This window comes from Tasmannia lanceolata, unplaced genomic scaffold, assembly GCF_043159265.1.
Source record: "Tasmannia lanceolata isolate RefF3 unplaced genomic scaffold, GAP_Taslan_0.1 ptg000008l, whole genome shotgun sequence".
Lineage (NCBI taxonomy): Eukaryota > Viridiplantae > Streptophyta > Magnoliopsida > Canellales > Winteraceae > Tasmannia > Tasmannia lanceolata.
The window spans coordinates 9919335-9943321 of record NW_027518685.1 but is presented as its reverse complement, the minus strand read 5'-3'; the positions used below and the strand labels follow the sequence as shown (position 1 = coordinate 9943321).

At 39.1% G+C, this 23987-nt stretch overlaps 1 protein-coding gene across 1 annotated transcript; it reads right to left on the bottom strand.

The window, feature by feature from the left end:
* Positions 1-831: 831 nt before the first annotated feature.
* Positions 832-23874, bottom strand: LOC143884296 (DEAD-box ATP-dependent RNA helicase 53, mitochondrial-like). Its single transcript, XM_077387791.1, has 8 exons — positions 23271-23874; positions 13631-13758; positions 12804-13215; positions 11777-11875; positions 11420-11644; positions 2815-2976; positions 1317-1842; positions 832-1101 (listed from the first exon to the last, which is right to left on the bottom strand). The coding sequence occupies exons 1-7, from the start codon at positions 23688-23690 to the stop codon at positions 1330-1332; spliced, it is 1959 nt and encodes a 652-aa protein (XP_077243906.1). The 5' UTR covers positions 23691-23874; the 3' UTR covers positions 832-1101; positions 1317-1329.
* Positions 23875-23987: the final 113 nt, after the last annotated feature.

Below are 23987 nucleotides of genomic sequence, written 5' to 3'. Positions count from 1 at the left end.
CTACATCTCCTCTATCACTGCTACTCATCTTCCATCTTTCATTGTCTCTCATTCTCATTTGCTAGTTCATTGGGTCAAAATATCATTATAATAATAAGACAAAGAAGTACTTGTTATTCATTTCATTGGGGACTTGTTTATCAAATAGTCAAACGCAGAAAGTGAAGAATCCCACTTTGTAATATTAAAAAAAAACAATAAGCCATACCATTCAACATAAGGTATGCAAAACATGGGAAAACTGCAGCCCACAGTTTATAAAAACTTCTCATATTTTATCCTGATAAATCTCAACCGCACAGTTAATATCAACGGTGTAATGCAGTCATATATGCTTTATTCCAGATTACAGAACCATTTACAGGGCATCACCAATCTGCCCCACCATACCGAGGCGCTCCACAGGAATCGATCTTGGAATTTGGATGAGCTTCACCGGGATTAATATTTACACCCATTGTTTTGATAATAGCAGTCATCTTTTATTTCAAACCTCTTTAATTGGGTGTTTAAAGGCCTTGGCTAATGATAAATTTTTAAAAAGAAGGAGCCCAAACATCAAATTCGAATAATTTTAGGTATCATAACTAAATAAATATTGGGAAAAATATACATTACTCCTTTCTTTTAATAATGACACCCCTCCATTCTATACTTTTCTAACCAGTATTATACATGCAGCTAAATTCTTTATTAGCTATCAACAACCAATGAAAATAAACATAGGTCTTTAACAAGTTCAACATGCAAGTAATAAATACAAAAAAGAGGGGTAAAAATACTAGAAAAGAGGATGGTAAACACAAAATGATTAGAATAAAAAACAAAAGATGGAAAAGAGAATCATGATTTGATACTGCATATAGATTACATAGAGCTTTTAGTGTACATATAAAACACCTAAAAGCTTTTAGTGCGGACTAATGTTCTTTTCTCATATAGGATTTACTCTAATGAAATGCATAAAAGCTTCTAGGGTAACTAAAAACTCAAAGAGTCCAAAGACTTAGTTGAGAAAGAAATTAGAACCACCAACCCCCAGTAAAATTTACATAATGTGATTCACTTTCCTGGTGTTCTTGCCAATTGCCATCTGCCAATCTATATCCAAAACAAAAGACACATGTAATCAATTTCTCAAAAAGTGCAATAATAATATAAAAGCATCGATATGTCATAGAATATTTCACCAGTGTGCATCACTCCATGCGCATAAACAAACCAGTAGGCCTTTAATACCAAAAATTTAAAAATAAAAATGATAAAAGAAACATATCAGTAAGCATTCAGATCATTGAAGGGCAAGATGGACGTACCTCAAAAACATGTTCAAAAGGATTTCCTCCCAGACCACCCATCATCATCGGGACCATCTTCACCAAAACTACTAGGACGTCTTGAACCTGACCCACCATAACTACTCGAACCAAAGTCACCAGAACCACTTGACCTGGAACTGCCGAAATCACTAGAACGCCCCGACCCTAGACCAAAACCCCCGGAACGCCGAGAACCAGACTCGCCAAAACCACCAGAACGCCGAGAACCAGACTCGCCAAAACCACTGGAATGGCCAGAATCACCAAACCCACCAGAACGGTTGAACCCAGAACCACCAAAGCCACTAGAACGTCCAGAAGCACCAAACCCACCAGATCGACCAGAACTTGATCCACCAAAGGAACCAAAACGTCCTGACCCAGATTCACCATATCCGCCCATACGTCCTGATGAACCACCAAAGCCACCAGAACGACCAAAACCTGAGTCTCTCATACGACCACCTCCAAAGCGACCTCCTCCCATGTCTTGACTCCCAGCCTCAACAGCAATTGTAGGAAGCTGAAGGCAGTCACAAAAGATCAATGAAGGAATCAGACCACCACATACTGCCAAGGCTACAAAACAAGTAGCTCAAAAAAACATCACTGAGCCAAATCATAAAATAAGTAACTGGCAGAGCCACCAGGATAAACAAAAAAGAGGAGAATCATAGGCATCTTATTTGATCTTTTACACAGTTTTAGAAGGTACGCAGTGCTTTACTGGTCTTACTATGAAAACAAAGTCTGAACCCAATTATTCTGTTCTTATATGGTTATCGGTTTGTGATCAGATCTACTAAAAACTTGTAAACCACAGAAACAAGAAAAAGGAAATAAAAAGTCAGCAGCATATTCTATGAAGAGCACTTGCAAGTTGCAACAATAACCTCCTATACCAGGAGGCTACAGGGGGGGGGAAAGAAGAAAAAAAGACCCATTTTTTTTTTAAAACGGTAACTTTATTTATTAAGATGATCATAAAATAGGATGCAAAAAAAGATCCATTTTCAAAAGGCACCTGATGCGATGTGGGCATTTGATCAATTCTAGAGGCAACCCACAAATAAATATTGTATGTCTAACAAACTATTACCATCGCATAATGAGAATTAAGGTAAGGTTGAAGCTTGATATAAACCTAACTTATATATAAATGTTAACAAAAAAAAGTTTTGTGTGACCACCAGCACGTCTTTAGAAAGACATTCATTGGGGCAAAAAGCGTGAAATTTTTGAACCAGTATATCCAAGTCAAAACAGCTATTAAAACCCATAACTAAATATTACATGGATTGTATGCCATAAAAAAACCCAAAAATGTTTGACAAGAAGAAAAATTAATCTGAGTAGCTTTCAGTGCTGACGTGCTGTAACAATGGAAACTTCTGAATATGCATGGCAGGGAGGATTCAGAGAAAGGTGCATTAGTTGACCTTGAAGTCTAGTGCTCTACCAATAATATATGGTGGAAGTCTAGTCTAGGGCATACCTCTTTAAACTTACATCCGACATCCCGCTCAATGACACTGACAGCCCTGCTCTGCTGTTCTGTGTAAATGAGAATTGCATTTCCTTTCTTGCCAGCACGTCCTGTTCGCCCAGATCTATGAACGAACATCTCAGAAGTGCTAGGAAGCTCATAATGTATCACCTGAGAAAAGTATGAGATGGAAATCAGAAAAAAGCAACAATTGGTTGTACAGTTGCTCAAACAAGCACATCAGACCGCTATGTGTTTTTATACAATTTCAAATCATTGAGAAAGATTACACACCCTTGAAGTTACAGAGGGAAGTTACAACTTACAATATGAGGAAAAAAAACAATGTTTTTTTTTAAAAAAAGCGACAATTTCATTAATATTTAAAATGGCATTAGTAGTCCCATCCTGCTTACAAAACACCATATACTACCCAGGATTATAAACATCCCCAAGCGCCAATACAACCCGCCCATCAAAAAGCCCCTTCCTCCATCAACTAGAATACTACTCCAACCGCTCCCCATCCACTGCCCTCGGAAACAACTAATTTGAACATTTGTGAAGCTCATCCAAAAGGTTTTGTAGATGAATTACTGGCAAACCCATGTACGCGTCAAACGGGTACCCTTTCCAGATAGCCAGAACTTTTTCAATCTTCAATTTTTGCTCTAGTCCTGTTGCAATGAATCGGTATCTTTCATTTGCCTAGATAGGGCACCGATGGGGCACCTTAAACTTCTCTCTTCATCACCAGATAGCTGTAACCAAACCGATTATTTTCTCTCCTTTCAAGAGCCCTTGCTCCATAGAAATTCCAACTACACTTTTTATGCCAGTGACTTCTGGTCTTCCGTCCCAGCCCAAAAACCAATTACTTCCTAGAAAGAATAATTGGTGATACCCAATCCCCCTACTATTTACTGGTTTACTTTCTTATCCAAAAAGTGTGCCTAAATATATCACCCGCCTATCCTAAATTAGCCCCCCCCACCCGAGGCCTTATAAGGCACGCGACATCTAGGCTTTGGATCCCTTCCTAAGCCGAGGCTTGGATCCAGCCCCAGAAAAATGACGGATTTCATAGGCTATAGATGCTTCTCTTAAAAAAAGCCTTCCTGTCTTTTCGCGGCAGCCAGCTAGCCAAATCCGCAATTCCAGATCTCCTAGAAGCCTGAGAAAGCCTTTTTAAGGGAGATCCCTTATCCGTGCGATGTAGAACCAGGGAGCTACTACGAGATTTGAATTTTGAATTCAAATTCAAAGCGACGGGTCCCACAGGTTCAACGGGACTAAGCCCTTGAGCCTGGCAACTTTTCCTCTTCCAAATTCCGACTTAAACCCTCCATAGGCGGGTCCTTCGGACAAAGGGAGTGGCCCATGACTGAGTCCAAAGAGGGTTGACCAGATTCAGAATTAGGGTTTTGAGACTCAACACGAATTGGAAAATCTTGCACCCGAACCCGAATAAGCATAACCTAGGGAACATTCTGCCAATAAGGGACATATATCTTAGCCGAAAGAAAGCTCGTGCACTGAGAGTGTCTTCCTTCCATTATCACCTCCAGGACTTGCCCAATAGAATTTCCCAGAGCTTCAACTGTAGAGGTGGCCCAAACATGCAGAGGAATGTCATGGAAATTAACCCAAATAGGCTGAGATTCTTGTAAATTACATTCCCAAAGGGCTAATGAGGAAAGATGATGTCCCCAGACCTCTTTGCCTCGAGCCAGAGATCTTGTTGCCTCCTCTACAGAATTAAACATAAATAACACTTCAGCTTTCGGCAGAATACATGGACAAGGTAGAGAAGGAATGTCCCAAATTTCCTTGGCCCACACCCACAGATCATGGAGGGAGCTAGATCCATCCTTTCTTTTCCCAATTAAACAGGTTTTTAGGGTACTCATCCTAGTATCCACTTCTCTGCCCGAAATATATATGATAGGAATACTACCTTCAGATAATAAGGAAATTGACCCAGAATCCGTCAATCCGGCCATTGGTCCTCGTCCGTTGGGGGGTCAAGACAATCATGGGTTGACTCCTCTTTTCTTCTTTTCTTGCTTTCCCGGGGGGACGAGCACCCCTAGCAAGCCTTCCTCCAACTAAAATTTAAATAATCACAAGGAAGACACGTCCAGTCCCTCAATCTCCCCATTGGATGCCCCCGGCCACCTGATCCCAAAGGCTTTGTTGGGGTAGCATCCAGTGAAAGGTCTTGCCCTGCCTGGTATTGCTTATACCATCGGCACCTCCTTCGCCATTTGAAATTAAAATAGTCTCACGATGAGCAGTACCAATCACCCTTCCTCATCCCCCCAATAGGAAAAAAAACAATGTTGGCAAGCTAAAAAGATAGAAGTCACCTAAAAGTTTTTTCGATCTATTCAAAGCGGTCACACCAAAAATCTTGTACAAAGACATGAAAACAGATCTAACAGGAATGCACTGATACGCATGATTCTAACTTAAGAAGAAAAAAAGAGAGATTTAAGTTCTTTTCTCCTTTTTTCTGGATGGCTGAAAGATAACTTCTATTCTGCATAGCAATCTTCTTCTTAACCCTTCCCACCATCGGGAGCCATGTAGAATTTTGAAGCTTGACGACTCCCAGGAGCCCAAGATAGGATCAAAACAACCAGTTTGCACTCCATAAGCCTCAACCCTACGATACTTCATATTATAACCTAAAAATAAGCTATGTTCACCTTAAGGCCCTATACCACATCAAACTACTTCAAAATGCAGATGGAATCCCATCAAGGCTACCAAAATCCACTATCATCCGCATTTTGAAGATGAGAAATGAACTCAGGGGCATTTTCAAATTCCAACCTTAACAGCTTCAATGAACGTTCCTCCACATAACACGACCCCAAGAAGAAAAGAACAATCAAGCTTTCCATAAAATAGAGTATACACCGTAAAATACATCCTCAGATCCATTGCCACACTTTTGCCCCAATATTGATCCCCAACATTACATAAGTTAGAAATTTTAAACTCGCATGGTAATAGAATCATTGTAAGACATTAATCCAGACAGTGGATTTCCTTCGAAAGAGGAATATTATAATTGTTAATCACTGTGCTCTTGCATAGAAGAGGGGGAATCGGTAGACCATTTGCTCCTGCATTGCAAGATAGCTAGAGAATTATGGAATAGTTGAACCCAACCCGAGTTGCACCCCTAATCCCCCTCCCGTTCATCGTAGGCTGTTGGACCCCTTTACTTGCACTAAGAGTGTCCCAACGGCCCCCCACTTTGCTGCTCTTTTCCCAGGTCTTCATTGCTTCTTTGATCCCCATCTATTCCGTGTTGTCCAAGGGTTGCACAATCATCTCCACATCATATTTTCCCCTCAGCTTTCGTCCTAGGTGACAACTGCAGCCTACTTTGTTTGATCGACTTCCCGACTGTTCTGCCACTTCTCCCAAGCCCCTTAACGCAAAGTTAGAGGTTGTTGCGCATATCTATCGGTAAGATATGATTGCCTATGATTTCCAACCCATTTGGATAGATATATAGATTCACCGACATCATTTGGCTATATACCTTTACCCTTGCCTTATTCCATACATTGTTTGCCCTATGTAGGAGGTTAGTTTGGGCCCTAGACTTGTTACATTTTTTATTTTCAGATTGTGTTCAGACCATCTATTTGTTACTCCCCGTTTATATATTTATTGTTGTTGGATGTGAACCTTATTTGCAATGAATATTTGGGGAAAATTATAAATTGACTGCTGTATTATCACAAAGGTTAGATCAAAATAGATCTCTTAGAACGAAGTGATTAATTTCTTGAACCCCTAATCTGAAAGTGTGACTGATTTGTGCTAATCTACTTGGAAATTAACCCATTAAGCTCCAAAAAGTCCTCCAGAATAACCCACGAACCCCCTGCGTTTGCACCAAATTGTCGTTTCAGTCTTTTATTGGTTAACACCTCCCACGATTTACTCGCACTCTAGGATTCGTAGAACCATAGACTCCTTAACAAATCCATTGCAAACCATCAGCATTATATATGCCATCATGCCATCACAAAAAATACCATAGCCTCATTGCAAAATAATGCCCCGTGCAGCCCCTAATGGAAGAAAAACCCACTAACAACCCCTATAACCCCAAAGTTGCACAATATTGAACGCATCCAACTTAGAATCAATTACACTGAGTCACTAATGACATCCACCTTCCATCCCCGCACAATCTACCGTTTGGATAACCCATTTCCATGGAAAAAAACTCCATAAATTTTCTTCCCTAGATCCAACATGATAACCCAATCAAACATGAATCTATTTGTCGCTCAAAATGCGTCAAGGTTCCAGCTTTTTAAGTTCAGAATATTCATCTTGTTGTAAATAATCAATAATTATTCTAATCCATGGCTTTAAATTCCTACCGAAACCGACACGAAAAAACCGAAGTGTTTCCGTTTCCATCCTCACCGAAGCCCATACCGGGCATGCCAAAACCAAAACGGTAAGTATATTAGTGGGTATAATATATCAACATGTATTACATAATTATATTTATATGAATTGCAAGTACAATGTTATGTATGTACTGTGTATACATATTTATATGAATTAGATGTAAAATAAGGTATGTACTGAATTATCAGGCATGCCCGCATGCATGACATTACATGTCACTAGATGTTCAATGTTGTTAAACTATTATGGATTGTTGTCTTGCTTATGTGATAATTTCTAAGTGTGTATATGTGCTTATTCTAGCATTTCATGAAGTTTCATCTTAAAATCCTATCATTTGAATATGTTTACATACGTTTCCGTAATTTTACAGGATTTCCACCAAAATTTCTTTCAATGTCCATGGTGACCGAAACTGAGATTTAAAACCTTGTATGGTTTTCAATTTTCACCGAAACCGACACGAAATGACCAAAACGTTTTTGTTTCCATCCCCACCAAAACCGAAACAACCGAAATGCATAAAACCAAAATAGTAAGTATAACACCGGTACACTATCAGTACGTAATACATAATTATATTTATCTGAGAGGAGCATCGAGGGAAACACATATGAAAGTTGACGAAAACGCGCTTAAAGGCATCGTTTTAAATCGGTATTTCGGCCGGGACCGACATCGATAGTACATAAATCGGAAATTACCAAAATTTCGACTGAAATTTCCACTGAAATCTTGCAAAATACCAAAATTGTTTTTCAGAATTCTACATGATTTCGGCCAAAACTGAAATTTTTTGGTTTCGACCTTTCAGTTGTGACCGAAACCGACATTTAAATCCTTGCTTGAAGGATGAATCCACTATAAGAACATTCACGTTTGCTTAGGGTGAGGTCAACCCCAAGAACTTTCTAGAGTTGATGATTTTTTGTTTAATGATAAGTTTTTTTTTTTAAATGAGCATCACAGGAATATGTTTGCTAGTTTAAATTTCATACAAGCTTCTTTATGAATAACTACATGGATTTGTAATTTTCACTTTATTAGATATAAAATTATAAGAACACAATAACAATTAATTAATGTTTTTTCTCTTTAATTTTCTCTGGTACATCATTTTTACCTTTTTTAGGTTTAATTATCAAAAAATTAGTTTTTATCTTTAATGTGTATTCCACACTATTTTGGTGAGATTTTTGTGCCTATGGAATGTTTCCATACATTATATGTTCATTTCCACACTTATTTCATCCATTCCTAGAATTTGTTTGGTGAGATTTTTGTGTCTATGGAACGCTTCCATACATTATATGTTCGTTTCCACACGTTTTTTCATCCATTCCTGGTAAATTCTTTTATTACCATGTACTCTTTTATTTTTCTCTTTAACATGCATTCCACAGTTTTTTGGTGTGATTTGTGTCTGGAACATTATCCACACATTTTTCATTCATTTCCCACATTTTTTTTGAAACACTTGCTCAAATGTTCTTTTCATGTTTCATTGTTTCCGGAACCTGTTTCAAATGAAACACATGTTCCCCATGCATTTTTGGTAACTATAGTGCTTGTCATAAAAGTCAAATTCCCTTATGGAGCCTAGTCCTCAAGGTAAAGATCTGAGCAATTGGCACCAATGATATCGACATAAAATCCTACAGTCCAACAAGACTCCTCCATAAATAGATCTTTTGAATCAAATTGGATAATGCCGCACTTACAATACATAGATTGCATGACTCCCTAAATAAAAAGTCCAAGCGTTCTCTCATGGGATTATAGAGGATCAAAAATTGTGCTCCTAAATCAGCTAATTGCGCCCCGTCTACCACACGCGAAGAACTGCAGTGCCAAGATTGCCTGCGAATACCAATGAAATTTCTTCCGTTAAATATTTTCTCAGGAAGATGATGGAGTCTTTTATCTCGCAAATCTCCGCCACTCGGCGAAGAGTTAGTGACATCCGTTCGGATAAGAAAGGTAGATAAAATCCCACTTTGTGCCATGCAAATTTGTCATAGTAAAGTTCTCTATCACATAGTGATCTCGAGGTTGCCTAAAAAACACGTTTGCCCAATAGTTGGGTACAATGAATTTTGCATAGAATGCGTTTGTTTCAGTAAATTTCTTATCATGCAATTCCAATCCTTTAGCCGGAGTGGTTTTCCGGTGATTCGGACAACTGATAAGCAGGCTCGGCAAAACTAGTAAAATCAGGAGGATGAAGATAACTCTCCTCATAGGCTTGTGAAAAGTAAAACACGAAGGAAACAATTGGAGGAAGTTCAATGTTAAACCCTGTGACCGCCTTCTAAATTTTGAATTTGAGAGAAGAAGATTCAACCATTTTTTAGAGAATTTCAGGAGTTAGGGTTTACGATTTCAAAGAGGAAGAAACATGAAAGAAAGACGGGCTAGGGTTTACGATTTGAAATAGACTTTATTAGGGAAATGTCTAAAATACCCCGCTCAACTTAACAAAATACCAACATAGCAAAAATTTGCAAGACGCGGGCACCTTTGGATTGCCAGAATTGGGAATCAGAATCAGAGTCAGATTCTCTTTCCACCAATTCCGGAGTTCGATTCAAATAACTAAACCCCACTTAGTGTTAGAGATGGAGTTAAAGCGCCATTTTAAACGGCACCTCCCCACATTTTATTGTTAAAACATTTAAATGTGTTTTTTTTTTGCCAAATTTCCAACTTCACCTTGCTATATTTTGCAATTGACAAAATTTTAAATGTGTTTTTTTGTGTTTCAGTTGTTTGAATCAATACCGTATTCAACTCAAATTTTTCCCATCCCTTTTTTTTTGCCTAATCACATTTTGTAACTATGGCCATGATTACAAGTGAAAAAAAGTAACTTGAATCAGGGCAATTAAAATTTTATTGAGAGGAAATTACAATTTATAATGATAAACTTCTAATGAGTTTTTATATGGTATAAGCACTTATAATAGCCCGTCTTCCTTCTTTCATGTTCCCTCTTCGAAATCATAAACCCTACCTACTAAAAGTCTCTCGAAAATTGTTGAATCATCTTCTCTCAAATTTAAAATTTGGAGCGCGGTCGCAGTAATTAACATTGAACTTCCTCCAGTTGATTCCATCATGTTTTACTTCCCCCAAGCCCATAGGGGGAGTTATCTTCATTCTTTTGAATTTACTAGTTTTGTCCCACACCAATCCTATTGTACATGTAAGGTCACTTCCAGAAAGTTTCGAGTGACCAACGGAACAGACGAAATATTCGCCAAATTTCGTCTGAGGCTGTTACCTCCGAACATCGCCGAACATGCTTATCAATAGTGTGAATCACTGGAAAACACTCGAGATGAAGTATTAGAATCGCATGATAAAAAACTTACCAAAACAGACGCATTCGGTACAAAGTTCATTGTGCCTAACCAATAGGCAAACATGTTTTTTGGGCAGCATCAAGATCACCCTGTGATTGAGAACTTTACTATGATAGACCTGCATGGTACGAACTGTGATTTTATCTACCTTTTTTATCCGAACGGATTTCACTACCTCTTCGCCGGATGGCGGAGATTTACGAGACAAAGGACTCCATCATCTTCCTAAGAAAACATTCAACGGGAGTAAATTTTGTTAGTATGGGTTGCCGCATAGAGTGTTGTCTTCTTGTCCTTCATCCTATCTTTGTTTTTCTCCATCTATATATGTTGTGTTTCACGTCTTTTGTCTTCCTCTCCAAGGTGCCCACCAGAAATGTGCAGTCACTGTGTGTTCGATGTTGTTAAACCATTTTGGATGGTTGCGCTGCTTATGTGATGGTTTCTAAGCGAGTATTTTTGCTTATTATTTCCTGAAGTTTCATCTTTAAATTCTATCATTCACATATGTTTCCGTGATTTTATAGGATTTTCGCAGATAATTACAACCGAAACCAAAACCAAAACGTTGTCGGCTGAAACCAAAACTGAAATTTAAAACCTTGTAATTTAGTAGGACATTGTGCTTGATCATGCACCAATGTCAAAAGAAAAATTCTAGCATAAAAGACACAGTATGTGTGTATTATAAAAGGACATTGTGCTTAATCATACACAAATTGCTGTAAGAATAATATTGGAATATAAAAATTTAAAAAAAAAAAAATGATTCCACATTATCTTGAAACAGTTCTCATTACCAAATCAACATTTGGTATATCAAGCCCACGGGCAGCAACATCAGTAGCAACTAATATATTGAAACGCCCATCCCTAAAGCCAGAAAGCGTCTTTTCCCTTTGGTTCTGTGAAATGTCCCCATGCAAAGGCTCACACCTAAGACTGCGTCCCATAGAATATGCCAATCGATCTGCGTCACGCTTTGTTTGAGTGAAAACAATGCATTTTCCTCCTTTAGCGTGTTCCTAACAGGCACCCATATGATGATAAGTAAGAGAGCGGAAGGCCTCAATGAAAGCAACCGGTGTAGATTAAGTACTTGAGGTAACACATGTAAATCAAAAATATGGCAATGGCTAGTAATGTTGGATACATACTGTTATTAGAGGTCCAAGAATTGATGGTTTCCCGTACATGTCTGATACGATAGAATACAGACTAATTCCTTCTGGCAACTTCTGATCAGAATCACCAACCTATATTGCAACAAGAACCTAAGTAAGTACGTGCTGAGAACTACAACAGCTTCCAAAATTTAGAAAGATTAATGGAAAGGCATTTCAAATCATATCATCAAGACAAACTTATAATACCATAAAATAATAATCTTTTCACTTACAGAGATCATAATAAGTCTCAAAGAACATGAACTACATTTTTCATAGAGAAGTGCTTGAATGTGGCAACCAAATTATTGCCTGGAAAACTTATGTACTGAAAGAGCACTACCTGTTTACTGGTGGCAAACAAAAACAAGGATACAAACTGAGACTTTGACAGCATTGATGGATCGTCAAAAGTTGACACTACAACTTCAACTTTCAATGACATTTTCTAGAAGCACCCATACAAAGCATAAGTTACTAAATAAATTTATAGAACAATGCATGAAGTATGCAGAAGCAAAATTATAGAAACCCAGTGTTGTACACTAGTTAGCCATTCCAGTACTCATCAGTGTATAGCAAATGTGAATCACTGAAAACTCCCATTTGCTTCCAGGATGTAATTTAATCTTTTTCTTTTCCATCTGACAAAATTCAGAAGCTGGCCAAGGGTTCATTGTGAAATAACAGCATGTACCATAATATGAATGACCATTTCCGAATGCATAAAACTTCAGTTTACGACTTTTTGCAAATTTTAATAGTCACATATACATGAAGTTAGTGTGGATTTTCCTTTGAAGCTACTCTGACTCAGCAAACAGTTCCACTTTCTATGTATATACTGGCATCATGCCTTCCAAAACCACATCTGTCATTGAAATGGAACCAATTGAACTGATATGCATTAGGTAGCTACAATTGGCGAGGGAATTTTACACGAGAATAGAAGCAAAATGAGAATTCAACATTGAGTGTGGAACATACTGGAAGAATATAAATGCATTTGCATACTCACTAGGTCAATGGTCAATGGATCTTTAAGGTATTTCTGGGTTAGCTTCCTTATCCAAGTGGGCATTGTAGCCGAGAACATCATGCCCTGACGCTTATGAGGTAAATTTTCTAAAATTATTTCCACATCTTCATCAAAACCCACAGCAAGCATCTGATCAGCCTCATCTAAAACAACAAACTGCACCTCCGACAAATTGAGCGCACCTCTCTTCAGCAGATCAATAATGCGACCAGGTGTACCAACAACTACATCAACACCATAATCAAGTGTATTCATTTGAGATGATATGGGAACGCCCCCATAAACACAAATTGTATCTAAACTGGGGGCAGATTCTCTGAACTCTTTCTCAACTTGGCGAGCAAGCTCTCTGGTTGGTGCCAATACCAAGGCCAAAGGATTTCTTCCACGCCTGCAGAGATTTCAACCGAAATATATGTTCCCCATCAATCATATATGAAATCCATATTGCTCTGATCATGGTTTTAAATTTCGGTTTCGGTGGAAACCGAAACGAAATTCACTGTGAGTCGGAAAAGTACCAAACTTCGCCGAAACGTTTCGGAAATTTCGGCCGAAACGTTTCGTTTCGGTAAAATTTCGGTGAAACGTTCGGTGAAGTACAAAATTTCGGTGAAATTTCAGAAATTTCGGTGAAACGTTTCGGTGAAATTTTTACAAGATTTCGTCCGAAATTTCGTACCGAAACCGAAACCGAGATTTAAAACCTTGGCTCTGATATCAATTGTCAATAGTAAGTAACATGAAAAATCAAATGATTAAGAGCAACAATAGCAACATGACCACTTTGATAGTAGGGAACAAACCCATGCTTCTCATTGAACCGAATAATTTTATCCAAGATTGGAATCCCAAAAGCTAGAGTTTTCCCAGTTCCTGTCCTGGCCCGACCAATCATGTCACGCCCCTTCATCGCTGGTTCCAGCACAGCTCTCTGCATAGAAGAGAATGGAAACAAGCACTAATTAGCATATTTCATAACTGGGTGTTTCATTTATCTACCACAGAGTACCACAGGGATCATTCTTGAAAAAATTAGATTTGTAAATCACAATACTGGATCAAATTTATAAATAAGGGCAATATGAACAAACTTTCAACAGAACCAGACCTTTAATGAACAACAGGTAGTGTTGAGACAATAAATATGTAAGATCTAAAACATGATCGAGTTGGGAAATACATAAAAGAAAATTTATGGAAATTTTTTTATTTTTTTGCATGTTATGACAATTTATGGATGTTCAAAAGATCAAAAGATGTAAATGCAGCAAACAGTGCTGCACGTGTGCAAATAGGTGCTGATCACCATAGAACAAATACCATTATTTTACTGCAAAGTACAAAATACCTTTTCTAATGAAAAAACAAAGTGGTACACAGTTTTCACAAAAAAGGAGGAAAACAAAAAAAAACCGTGGCATCCATCATACAACTCTTGTCCTCGAAATAAATTACCCTTTCCCCTCCTTTGTCATCTCGCACGTCAATTTGATAATAGCAAGCAAATAAGCTCCTGCTTTCAGTAAATGGGTCACTGAGTCACTGCTGGTGCATACCAAACAGTCTTATAACCCAAGAAGTCGGCAGAGTTGCCTAAATTTTGTACGAATGGTATTAGATCTTGAAATGAACTAATCAATTCATGAATGATTAATTCAAAAAAAATGCAGTTAATATTTTGGATGGACCGGCTTGCCCAGTCCACTTATTCGCTTATTCGGAAAACAAGCAATAGCATTGTTGTTATGCAACATGCCTTTTGGTTCAAATCAATAGACTAGTGACAACACAAGTTTCTGTATTTACAACAGGAGCTTCCCGCCAAACGCAGCCATACATTACATGCAATTTTTGTTTCCTCGAAACACATAATATTTTGATTTTCAAACGTATAAATCCCTGGTAACTCACTGGTAACTCACCAAACACATTAGCTAACAATTCACTATGCGATCAGGCTAATGTGACCAACCTACAAGCTAAACAAATGAGGTAACTCACCAAACACATTATATGATGTAGGGCGTATAACTCTTCTTTAAGTTAGTAGTCCTAGTTAAATTAGAATTCCTAAAATAGAAGCAAGTTAGTAAGAGTTGGTATAGAAATAACAGTTTTAATAGTTGTATTTTAGGAGAAGTAGGAGATTTAGTTGATTTAGAAGCCAAGAATAGAAGAGGAGATTGAGTTTGTTTACGAATCAAGAAGAGAAGAGCCTGAAACTGTATAAATGTTGGGCGTGAGGCTGTTTAAAGAGCACTTTTTCAATAAATAAAATTTCAGCCTTAAGTTTCCCTTTTATTTCTTCTCCCTTGTGGATTCAGGACTACCTAGAGGTGAGACAGTGATCTCCCCTTTCCTGGTCTATGGTATCAGAGCAGGTTTAAGTTCCTGTTGCCAGAAGGTGGGATCAAGGGTTCAATTTTCCTGAACCAGCAACCTGTTTTTGGTTTGTTTCTGCCATTAAACTCCACCTAGCCGAGGGTTAGCCTGCAAGTAGGTGTTGCCGCAAACTGCACCCAGTCGGCTGGTTCGTTTGATGGGACCACCCTGCTGAGTACTGGAAAATTCCTTAGGTAACATCATTTTCATCTTGATAGTAAGTTTCTGCTCCTTTGCCGGAAAACCAGTTTATGGTTTTTGCAGAAACAACGCCGGATATTTCTGTTTTGGCCAAGACTTTAAAGATTTTGCAAGATCAAGCTGCCTCTTGCAGATCTTGATCATCCACAGCTCACCCAAGTCGGTGCAGAACAGAATCAAATTCAGTTTTCTGAACTTCTCCGCTCAGGTTGCCACAAAAACACTAGTTTTCTGGGTTGATTTTCCGAACACGTCTTCCTAAATTTTAGCAGCTGCATCAATTAGCATAACTAAAACCCAATTTTCCTTAGACTTTAGACGCAGTTCGCTGCAAACAGACCCCGAAGCTTTCTTGTTTGATTTACCAAAAAGGCACCTAACTGAGGGCAGTGTTTCTGGATTGCTTTCCGTAAAACCCAACCCAGCAGAGGGTGTGCGATCAGTCCCGTGTTCCTTGTTTCTAGTTGCTGCATGCTTTTAGAAGACCTAAACACTGTAGATTGGTCGCCTTCATCAAACCCAGTTCCCACAACCCTCTGCCAAACAGCTAAACCAAGTTTCTGTTTCCCGGGACTTCACAAATCCTATCTTTTAGCTGCACTTCTCAAAAATAACCTTGCCTTGTGCTTCTTCTATGTTTTAGCCGCAATCAAAAGTTCCTAATAGTTAGCTGCTTAACTAAGCAAAATGGAAGCTCACAATTTGTTTATTCACAAATTTCCCAGTTTCTTTTACCGCATCTTTGTTCGGCAAACACCTATATTTTAGCTGCAGGTTTGCTTTCCTTGTTTAACAAGTAGTCCCTTCTTCTTATAGCTGCCCCCTTCGTTTTGCAAAACGCCTAAATCTTAGCGTCCTAATCCCACCTGAAACTGAGCCTCCTGATTTTTAAGCTTCACCCAAAGCCTTGCCATCCCTTATATGTTAACCGCAACTTGCAACTTTTGGGTCACAGAAACTTGCTACTTTTTAGCTGCACACCAACCCTAACCAGCCCCTTGCCGCCCTACATCTTGACTTGACTTCCATTGCACCAGAGATTCATAACACCCTATCAATATTCCCTTTGCTACCTTGTCCTTAGTCATTCACCATTTCCCTACTAAATCCCATTTTCATCAACCACGTTTGATCCGTAAACTAAATCACCAATACCCCTCCTCCCATATTTCCTTACAATTTTACCGAACCCAACAGCCCCTTTTACCACCTTTTGACTTGGTTTATCCCAATGCCAGCCAACCCTTGGTTGCCCTCACCATACCAGCCCTTGCCAAAAAAAAAAAAAATTTGAATGGTAACCGAATTCATTAATAAAGGGAAGACTGAGGAGGTCCGCCCGAAGAAACAAATAACCAAACAACAAAACGAAAAAAAGAAACAAACAACCCCCACTAAAATCAGGGGGGCAAATAATCAAAAAGCTCCAAAGCCTGGTTTGAAACTCCATCTTTTGCCAGTTTGTCTGCTATGCCACTAGCAGATCTTCTCACGTGCTGATAAGCGATTGAGAACCCATCTGTAATATCCTTTATCTCATCGAAGAAGCGAAGAAATCTCCATGGAGGAACCAAAGAACCTCTGAGCCATCTTATGACATTAAGCGAGTCACCCTCCACCATAGTGCAGTTCAGCCTATCTCTTTCCACAAACAAAATGCCTTGGTAAACTGCTCTAACTTTAGCTTCGCTCGAATCAGCTACACCAATAGGACCCGAAAAAGCCATATTGACCTCTCCAGAAGAATCCCTCAAGACGCCCCCAATCCCGGCTGGACCTAGGTTACCCAAACTTGAACCATCAAAATTTAGCTTCGAGAAACCGACAGGGGGCGGAAGCCATTCCTGAAGTATTACAGAAACGTTTTCCTTACTGTTGCAAACCACTCTCCAACCCTCCCACAGCTCGAAAGCCGAAACAAATTGGAAGAGCAGAACGGCCCTAGCCCAAGTGATCGTTAACGCAACAACCTTGATGAAGAGATAATAAGAAGATTTAGCTCTACCTTCAAAAACTCTATTGTTCCTTTCAATCCATAGAACCCACATCGTTAGGGGTGTCCATTCGGTTTTAACCGAACCGAATAGACCGAACCGAAATAACCGACCCTAATTCGGTTAGTTAAAAATGTGAACCAAAACCGAAACCGAATTTGCTTCCAACCGAAATAACCGAAACCGAATAAATATTTTGGTTTTTCCGGTTAGTTCGGTAAAAACCAAAAAGTGATTTTGAACCGATCCAAATTACAATGCAAAAAGGGCTGCAAATGTGAGAAATCCAAATCAAAAGCTTCTCGGCATCCAAACGGGCAAATGGGCCCTAATCAGATTTGGACTGACAATCATGTTGTCAATATCCAAAACATACACAATCATTTTTTGGACTGACAATCATGTTCTCAAAATCCAAAACAAACAGGGCCTAAAACTCTAAAAGTATAATCTAGTTCTGGGATAAGAACAAAAATTACTTTCAAACATTTTCCCCCTTTCAAATTTCAAGCATGAAAATCAGAAACCCATATCATAAATTTCCCCCTTTCAAGCATGAAAATGAGAAACCCATATCATAAATTTCCCCATTTCAAGCATGAAAATCAGAAACCCATATCATAAATTTCCCCCTAAGAAATTAAAATAAAGAAAGGTACTTGTTCGAGGTTGAGGACTTGAGCCGTGGAGGTGGAAGAAACGAAGAAGAAAATTGCTAGGTTAGGGTAGTCGGATGGTGGAGCCGTGGTGTTATGGTGGAGGCGTGGAGGCGGTGGAGACTTCTAAGAAGATAGAAATGAGAAGAAAAGAGAAAACCTAAGTGACTAACTGACTAAGTCTCATACTCTATTACTCATTTACTCTCACGATTTTTCTTTTTTACTTTTCAATTTATTATATTCACCCCTTTTTTATACTCAGGACACACCCCATTGGCCATTGCTATTGCTAAACCCTAGCTCTCTTTTTTGTGAGATAAAGTGAACAGAAAAGAAAAAAAAACCCTAAGTTTTTAGGTTTTAATTTATTCACCCCCTTTTTATTACTCGGGACACCCCTTTCATTTATTTTACACCCTTCACAAGTAAAAAGAGGTGTGAATAAAATGAATGTATCATTTCACTTTCAAAATACTACAGAGTACATGCAATTTTATTTGTATGAATGAAAAAACTTTCCTTACACGCATAGACTGTAGTCACTGTAGCTCACATTTTATCTTTCGGCATAGTAAAGCCAAGTCACATTGAATAATTAGAGTACTCGGTTTGACTGGAAGCAGTTGCAGATAGATAGTGACTAGTGAGAGAGTAGTAGGAGAACGTTCTGCCGCCTATTTTCTGGATGAAGCAACAAAGCATAGAGCCCATTTATTTATTATATTTTGGATGAAGCAACAAACTTTCCTTACACGCATAGACTGTAGTCACGGTAGCCTCTGACGCTCACATTCTACCTTTCGGCGGAGCTAAGCCAAGTCACATCAAAAGTAACGTTAATCAATTCCAGGAAAACTAGTATTGTAATAATTACAGTACTCTTTCCAGGTAAGGCTCGAGCAGTTGACCCTGTTCTTGATATGTATCCATCTGTAAAACAAATAAAAGGGTATTCTTCTCGAGAATAACAAGGATTCCTTTAACGTATCAAATATAGAAATAAGAGTTTTCATCAAACCTGTCGTTCGGTTATTCGGTTAACCGAAAAAAAATTGGACGGAAACCGAAACCGAAACCGATACCCGAAATTTGGGAAGATAGGAAACCGAAATCGAAACCAAACCGATATGTTTTTTAACCGAACCGAAATAACCGATCAAATTCAGTTCGGTCGGTTATTTCGGTTTAAACCGATTAATGCACACCACTACACATCGTGGCCAACAAAGAAATCGACCATAACACCTTCCCTTTTTCCCTCCAAGGAATGAGCGACCAACCTTCAAACAAATCTTTAAGATTAGAAGGAAAAACCCAAGCAATTCCAAACTACGATAGATCCCACCCCAAACCTCACGGGCGACTTTGCAATGAATAAAAATATGGTCCGCCGACTCCCCTGATTCGATGCACAGAGCACAATGATCTACTATTAACATATTCCTTTCCCTTAGAAAGTCCACCGTTTGTATCCGACCACAAATCGCTGCCCACCCCAAAAAAGCAAACCCTTGGAGGAGCCTTTATCTTCCACATTTTTGCTACAATTGGATTCTCCTGATAAGGGACCAGTCCATTATATAAGACTTAACCGAAAAGAAACCGGAAGATTCCCATACCCACAGCCTTTTATCATACCCTGAGAAGCTGATATACGTATCTTCAAGCACCCCTGGAGAAATCTGACCACCGATGGCATTTCTCTATCAAAAAAACTTCTCCGAAACGTTGGCTTCCAAATGACTTTACCACCTACTCTCTCAAAACTATCTTTCACTAAAGCGAGCTTATCATCGGCAACTAAGAAAAGATCGGGGAACAATTCTTTCAACGGAATAATGGAGCACCATCGCATATCCCAGAAAGCGATCCTGTCTCAATATTAAACTCTATATCTGATACCACGATCGAAACTGGAACTCAAGGAATAAACTCTATATTCCAGAGGAGCCCTTGCCAAAATTTTCTAGCTCCAGTAGCAAAAATCATATTCCTTACTCCCAACTACTTCCACTCCTTGACCTCCGTCACAGTTGCACAACCCTAAATCACCCGGTACTAGAGTTGCTTCCAAAACAATTGTTTGTTTCTCCTTGGGTTGATGGCTACCAATAGCGGGTCCAGGGAAAGAAATTCTTCAGGAGATGCCCCAAGGAATGTTGTTATTACTGTAACATCGTCCGATGCCTTACAACGGAAAAATCAAAGATCAATGCAGGAGATGCAAGCAGCAATTGCTAGACTGACCAATGCCTTTGAGCGCAATCGTATACATACAATCAAACATATGATCGGCGAAGGGGCTCGCGGTGAACATGTTTATGATCCGTCGTCTAATAAATCATAGACCACCATTGATGAAGGTGATTCTGGCAATGAAGGGGTTAAAGAAATTATCCTCCAACATAGACGACAAGGAGGAGCCAAACAAGATTGAAACTCAATATGGACCTTCGAGACTTCAATGGTCAACTTCATATCGAGAATTTCCTTGATTGGCTTGTTGAATCGACTATATGGAGGAGCCAAACAAGATTGAAACTCGATATGGACCTTCGAGACTTCAATGACGACAAGGAGGAGCCAAACAAGATTGAAACTTGATATGGACCTTCGAGACTTCAATGGTCAACTTCATATCGAGAGTTTCCTTGATTGGCTTGTTGAATCGACTATATGGAGATCCATGAAGAAAACAAGGTAAATTTGGTGGCATATAAGCTCAAAGCTGGAGCTTTAGCTTGGTGGTAACAACTCTAACTCTCACAACTCAACAGAGGAAGGCATCAATTTGAATTTGGCCGAGGATGAAACAGTTGATACGAGACAACAGACTATGATCATGTACTATTCCAATTGTACCATAATTGTCGTCAAGGAAGTCAGACCATGAAGGATTATGCGATAGAGTTTTATCACCTATCCTCACGTAATGATTTGATGGAGAGTGAATCACAGCAAGTTGCACAGTTCACGGGTGGTTTGCGCATGTCTATCCAAGATAGAGTCCTGATGCAGCCCGTGTGGACTCTTAACGACATCGCCAAACTAGCCACCAGAGGGTGGAACGGAGATACAGTTAGATCAGCTTACGGTGAAGAACTCCATAGGCAGGATGATGTCTGTCACATCAACACTAGAGAAAACCTGAGAAAAACATTCTCATATGAAATACATTCTCGTATAAGGATTAACCACGATATGATGTTTGTCACATCAACACTGGAGAAAACCCGAAAAATACGTTCTCGAATACAGATCAAGGTTTTAAATTTCGGTTTCGGATAGCGTTTCGGTCTTCACCAAAACCGAAATTTTCTGGCGAAATCCACAAAACCAGATAAATTCATATTTTATTACTTAGAAAATTTCGGCTGAAATTTAGGGAAAGTAATAGATAATTTAAAAAAAAGCCAGCTTTTTCGGTGACATTCCTGAAATTTTGGCTGAAATTTCAAGGAAAACGAAATTTCAAACGAAAAATTGTAACGTTTCATGTATATCTAATTTTGGTTTCGGGGTTGACCGAAACCCGAAATTTCGGATTTCGGTCGAAATTTAAAACCTTGATACAGATCGACCAAGATTTATAGCAAATGTAAAAAAGAATGCGAGAAACACAATCAGACAATGCAAGAAGACAAGATTTACGTGGTTCAACAGTATGCCTGCGTGACTGCGTCCACAGGAGAAGAGTTTCACTATTCCAGTTTTAGGGTGACAAAACTCTCCTTGTTCTTGGCCAAGAAACTCAAAAGAAAATCTAACCTCTCGAAGCCCAAAAATGTGGCTTATATATCTATATCACTACATTGAGAAAATTATCAAAATACCCTTTGGTGGAAAATCGAAAATTAAATTTTCCTTCCAGGGCACTACGCCAGAAACCCTGGCAAAGGCGCACTACCCCTACACCCACAATTTGACCCGCGTGTGCATCGCACACATTAGTCTGTCAAGATCCTATATAACACCATAATAGAAGACATATGCACAACAAACATAAGAACCAATGCCGGCATGAGAGAACCTGGCTGCTAGTTCAGAAGATACGAGCAATAGGATAACTTGCGGGAGAGAGAGAAAGAGAGAAGAAATTGTTGAGGATGATGAATAAATTGTCAAAGACGATGGTGAAGAAGAAATTCCACCAGCATCAGTGAATCATGTTGTTAATAAAGGATCAAAATTCGAAGAAGAATTTCCACAAGCAAGCAGTAGCGAGGTGATATGTGGAAACCATGAAGGTCTTCTGCGAGATGACCCAGTTCTGATCGTTGGAGAGTCCTCATACATGACAACATGAAAGAAAGATCTACAACGACGACACGAAGTTTTCAAATCCATATCGAGGATCAATCAGAAGGTTTGCCACTTAATTTTGGGATACAATAAATGTGAGGACATCATTTCAACAACCATAATGGACCAGTCACAATTGACGGTAAAGATGCACCATGACCTTTACAAGATCGGTTAGATTTATAACCATATATCTTTTATAAAGTACTATCAAGAAGGCTTGTCCGCGATGTTACTGATATGGATACAAGCTATACGTTGTGTGGGAAATTATGAGTGCATAACATCAACCTTCTTCATGGGGCAATAACCAGGACTAAACTCGAGAACGAGTTTTCTTCAAGCGGAGGGGATATGATGTAGAGCGTATAACTCTTAGTTGAGCTAGAAGTCCTAGTTAAATTATAATTCCTAAGTTAGAATCAAGTTAGTAGGAATTGGTTTAGAAATTATAATACTAATAGGAGCTGTATTTTAGAATTGGGAAGTTTAGTTGATTTAGAAGTCAAGAAGAGAAAAGGGATTGAGTTTCTTTAGGAGTAAAGAAAAGGAACAGCTTGAAACTCTATAAATGTTAGACATGTGGTTAGAGGGCATTTTGTTTGTTGAATAAAATGTCAGCCTAAGTTTCCCTCTAATTTCTTCTTCCTAATGGATTCAAGGACTTCCGGGAGATGAGACGGTGATCCCCCTTTCCTCTCCCCTTAATCGGTTTCTGCTACGCCATTATACTTCCTTTTTTACTCGATTTCATATTACCACCAAGAACCCTTATTGTAATGACTCAAAGCAACACCAGATGAGAACAAATTATCAAAAATAGAAATACAACACATTCTGCCCTAATTGTTCAGCCAGAATGTTCTCACTTGAATAATAAAACTCAAGAAGAAGGAGAAGAAGACCTGGATTGGAAAAAGCTTAGTGATTCCTTTCTTTGCAAGAGCAGATACGATTTCTTGTGCAATCCCAAGTTTTGATATCGCCAGCCCTTCTTCGCTATCAACACTGCCCTTCTTCCCTGCAACTTTCTCCTCGTCTGAGAAATCATCAACTGCATACTCCGCACGAGCAACAGATGAAGCCCTAAATCCCAAAGGACCAGCCGAGAAATGAATATCTCTACTTCCAAAACGGAACCCTAGCTTCTCGGACCGATTTAAACACGAAAAACATTGAATTTCTCCGCCATAAACGCCATTTCTAGAAAGAATTGGTTCCAATTTCGTCAGATAGGGAGAGATACGAAAAGACTCGGAAGAAATCAAAGCAGTGAGAGTCTGCTTTGACGCCATGGAGGCGGATTTTCGGAACAGGAAATTCATCTCGCTTTGGTTTTCTCTGAGACCTTCTGATTGTAGAGAGCGAACGGAGAGGAGAAGCCCTAGAAAAAAAAATAGGGGTTTTTTCACGAGGTCGAAGGAGGAGGAGTGAACAAATGGAGCGCGGGGAGAAGATGAGAGAAAACCTCGGGAAGGGTTTTAGATATTTAGGTGTTTTCGGGCTTCTCTCCGAATGTCCGATTCGGTGACTCGCCGGACCATTTAAAATCGTGCTCACGCACATGGAGTGACCTAGGAAAGGTTCGGAACTTTTTGGATGCGTGGCATAGGCTCCGAGAG

Coding starts and splice junctions, on each gene's coding strand:
- LOC143884296 (XM_077387791.1), bottom strand. CDS start 23,690: ATGAATTTCCTGTTCCGAAAATCCGCCTCCATGGCGTCAAAGCAGACT. Junction 13,759..23,270: donor CTAAGCTTTTTCCAATCCAG/GTCTTCTTCTCC, acceptor TCTTCTATGCAG/AGAGCTGTGCTGGAACCAGC. Junction 11,876..12,803: donor ATCCATTGACCATTGACCTA/GTGAGTATGCAA, acceptor GTTGCAATATAG/GTTGGTGATTCTGATCAGAA.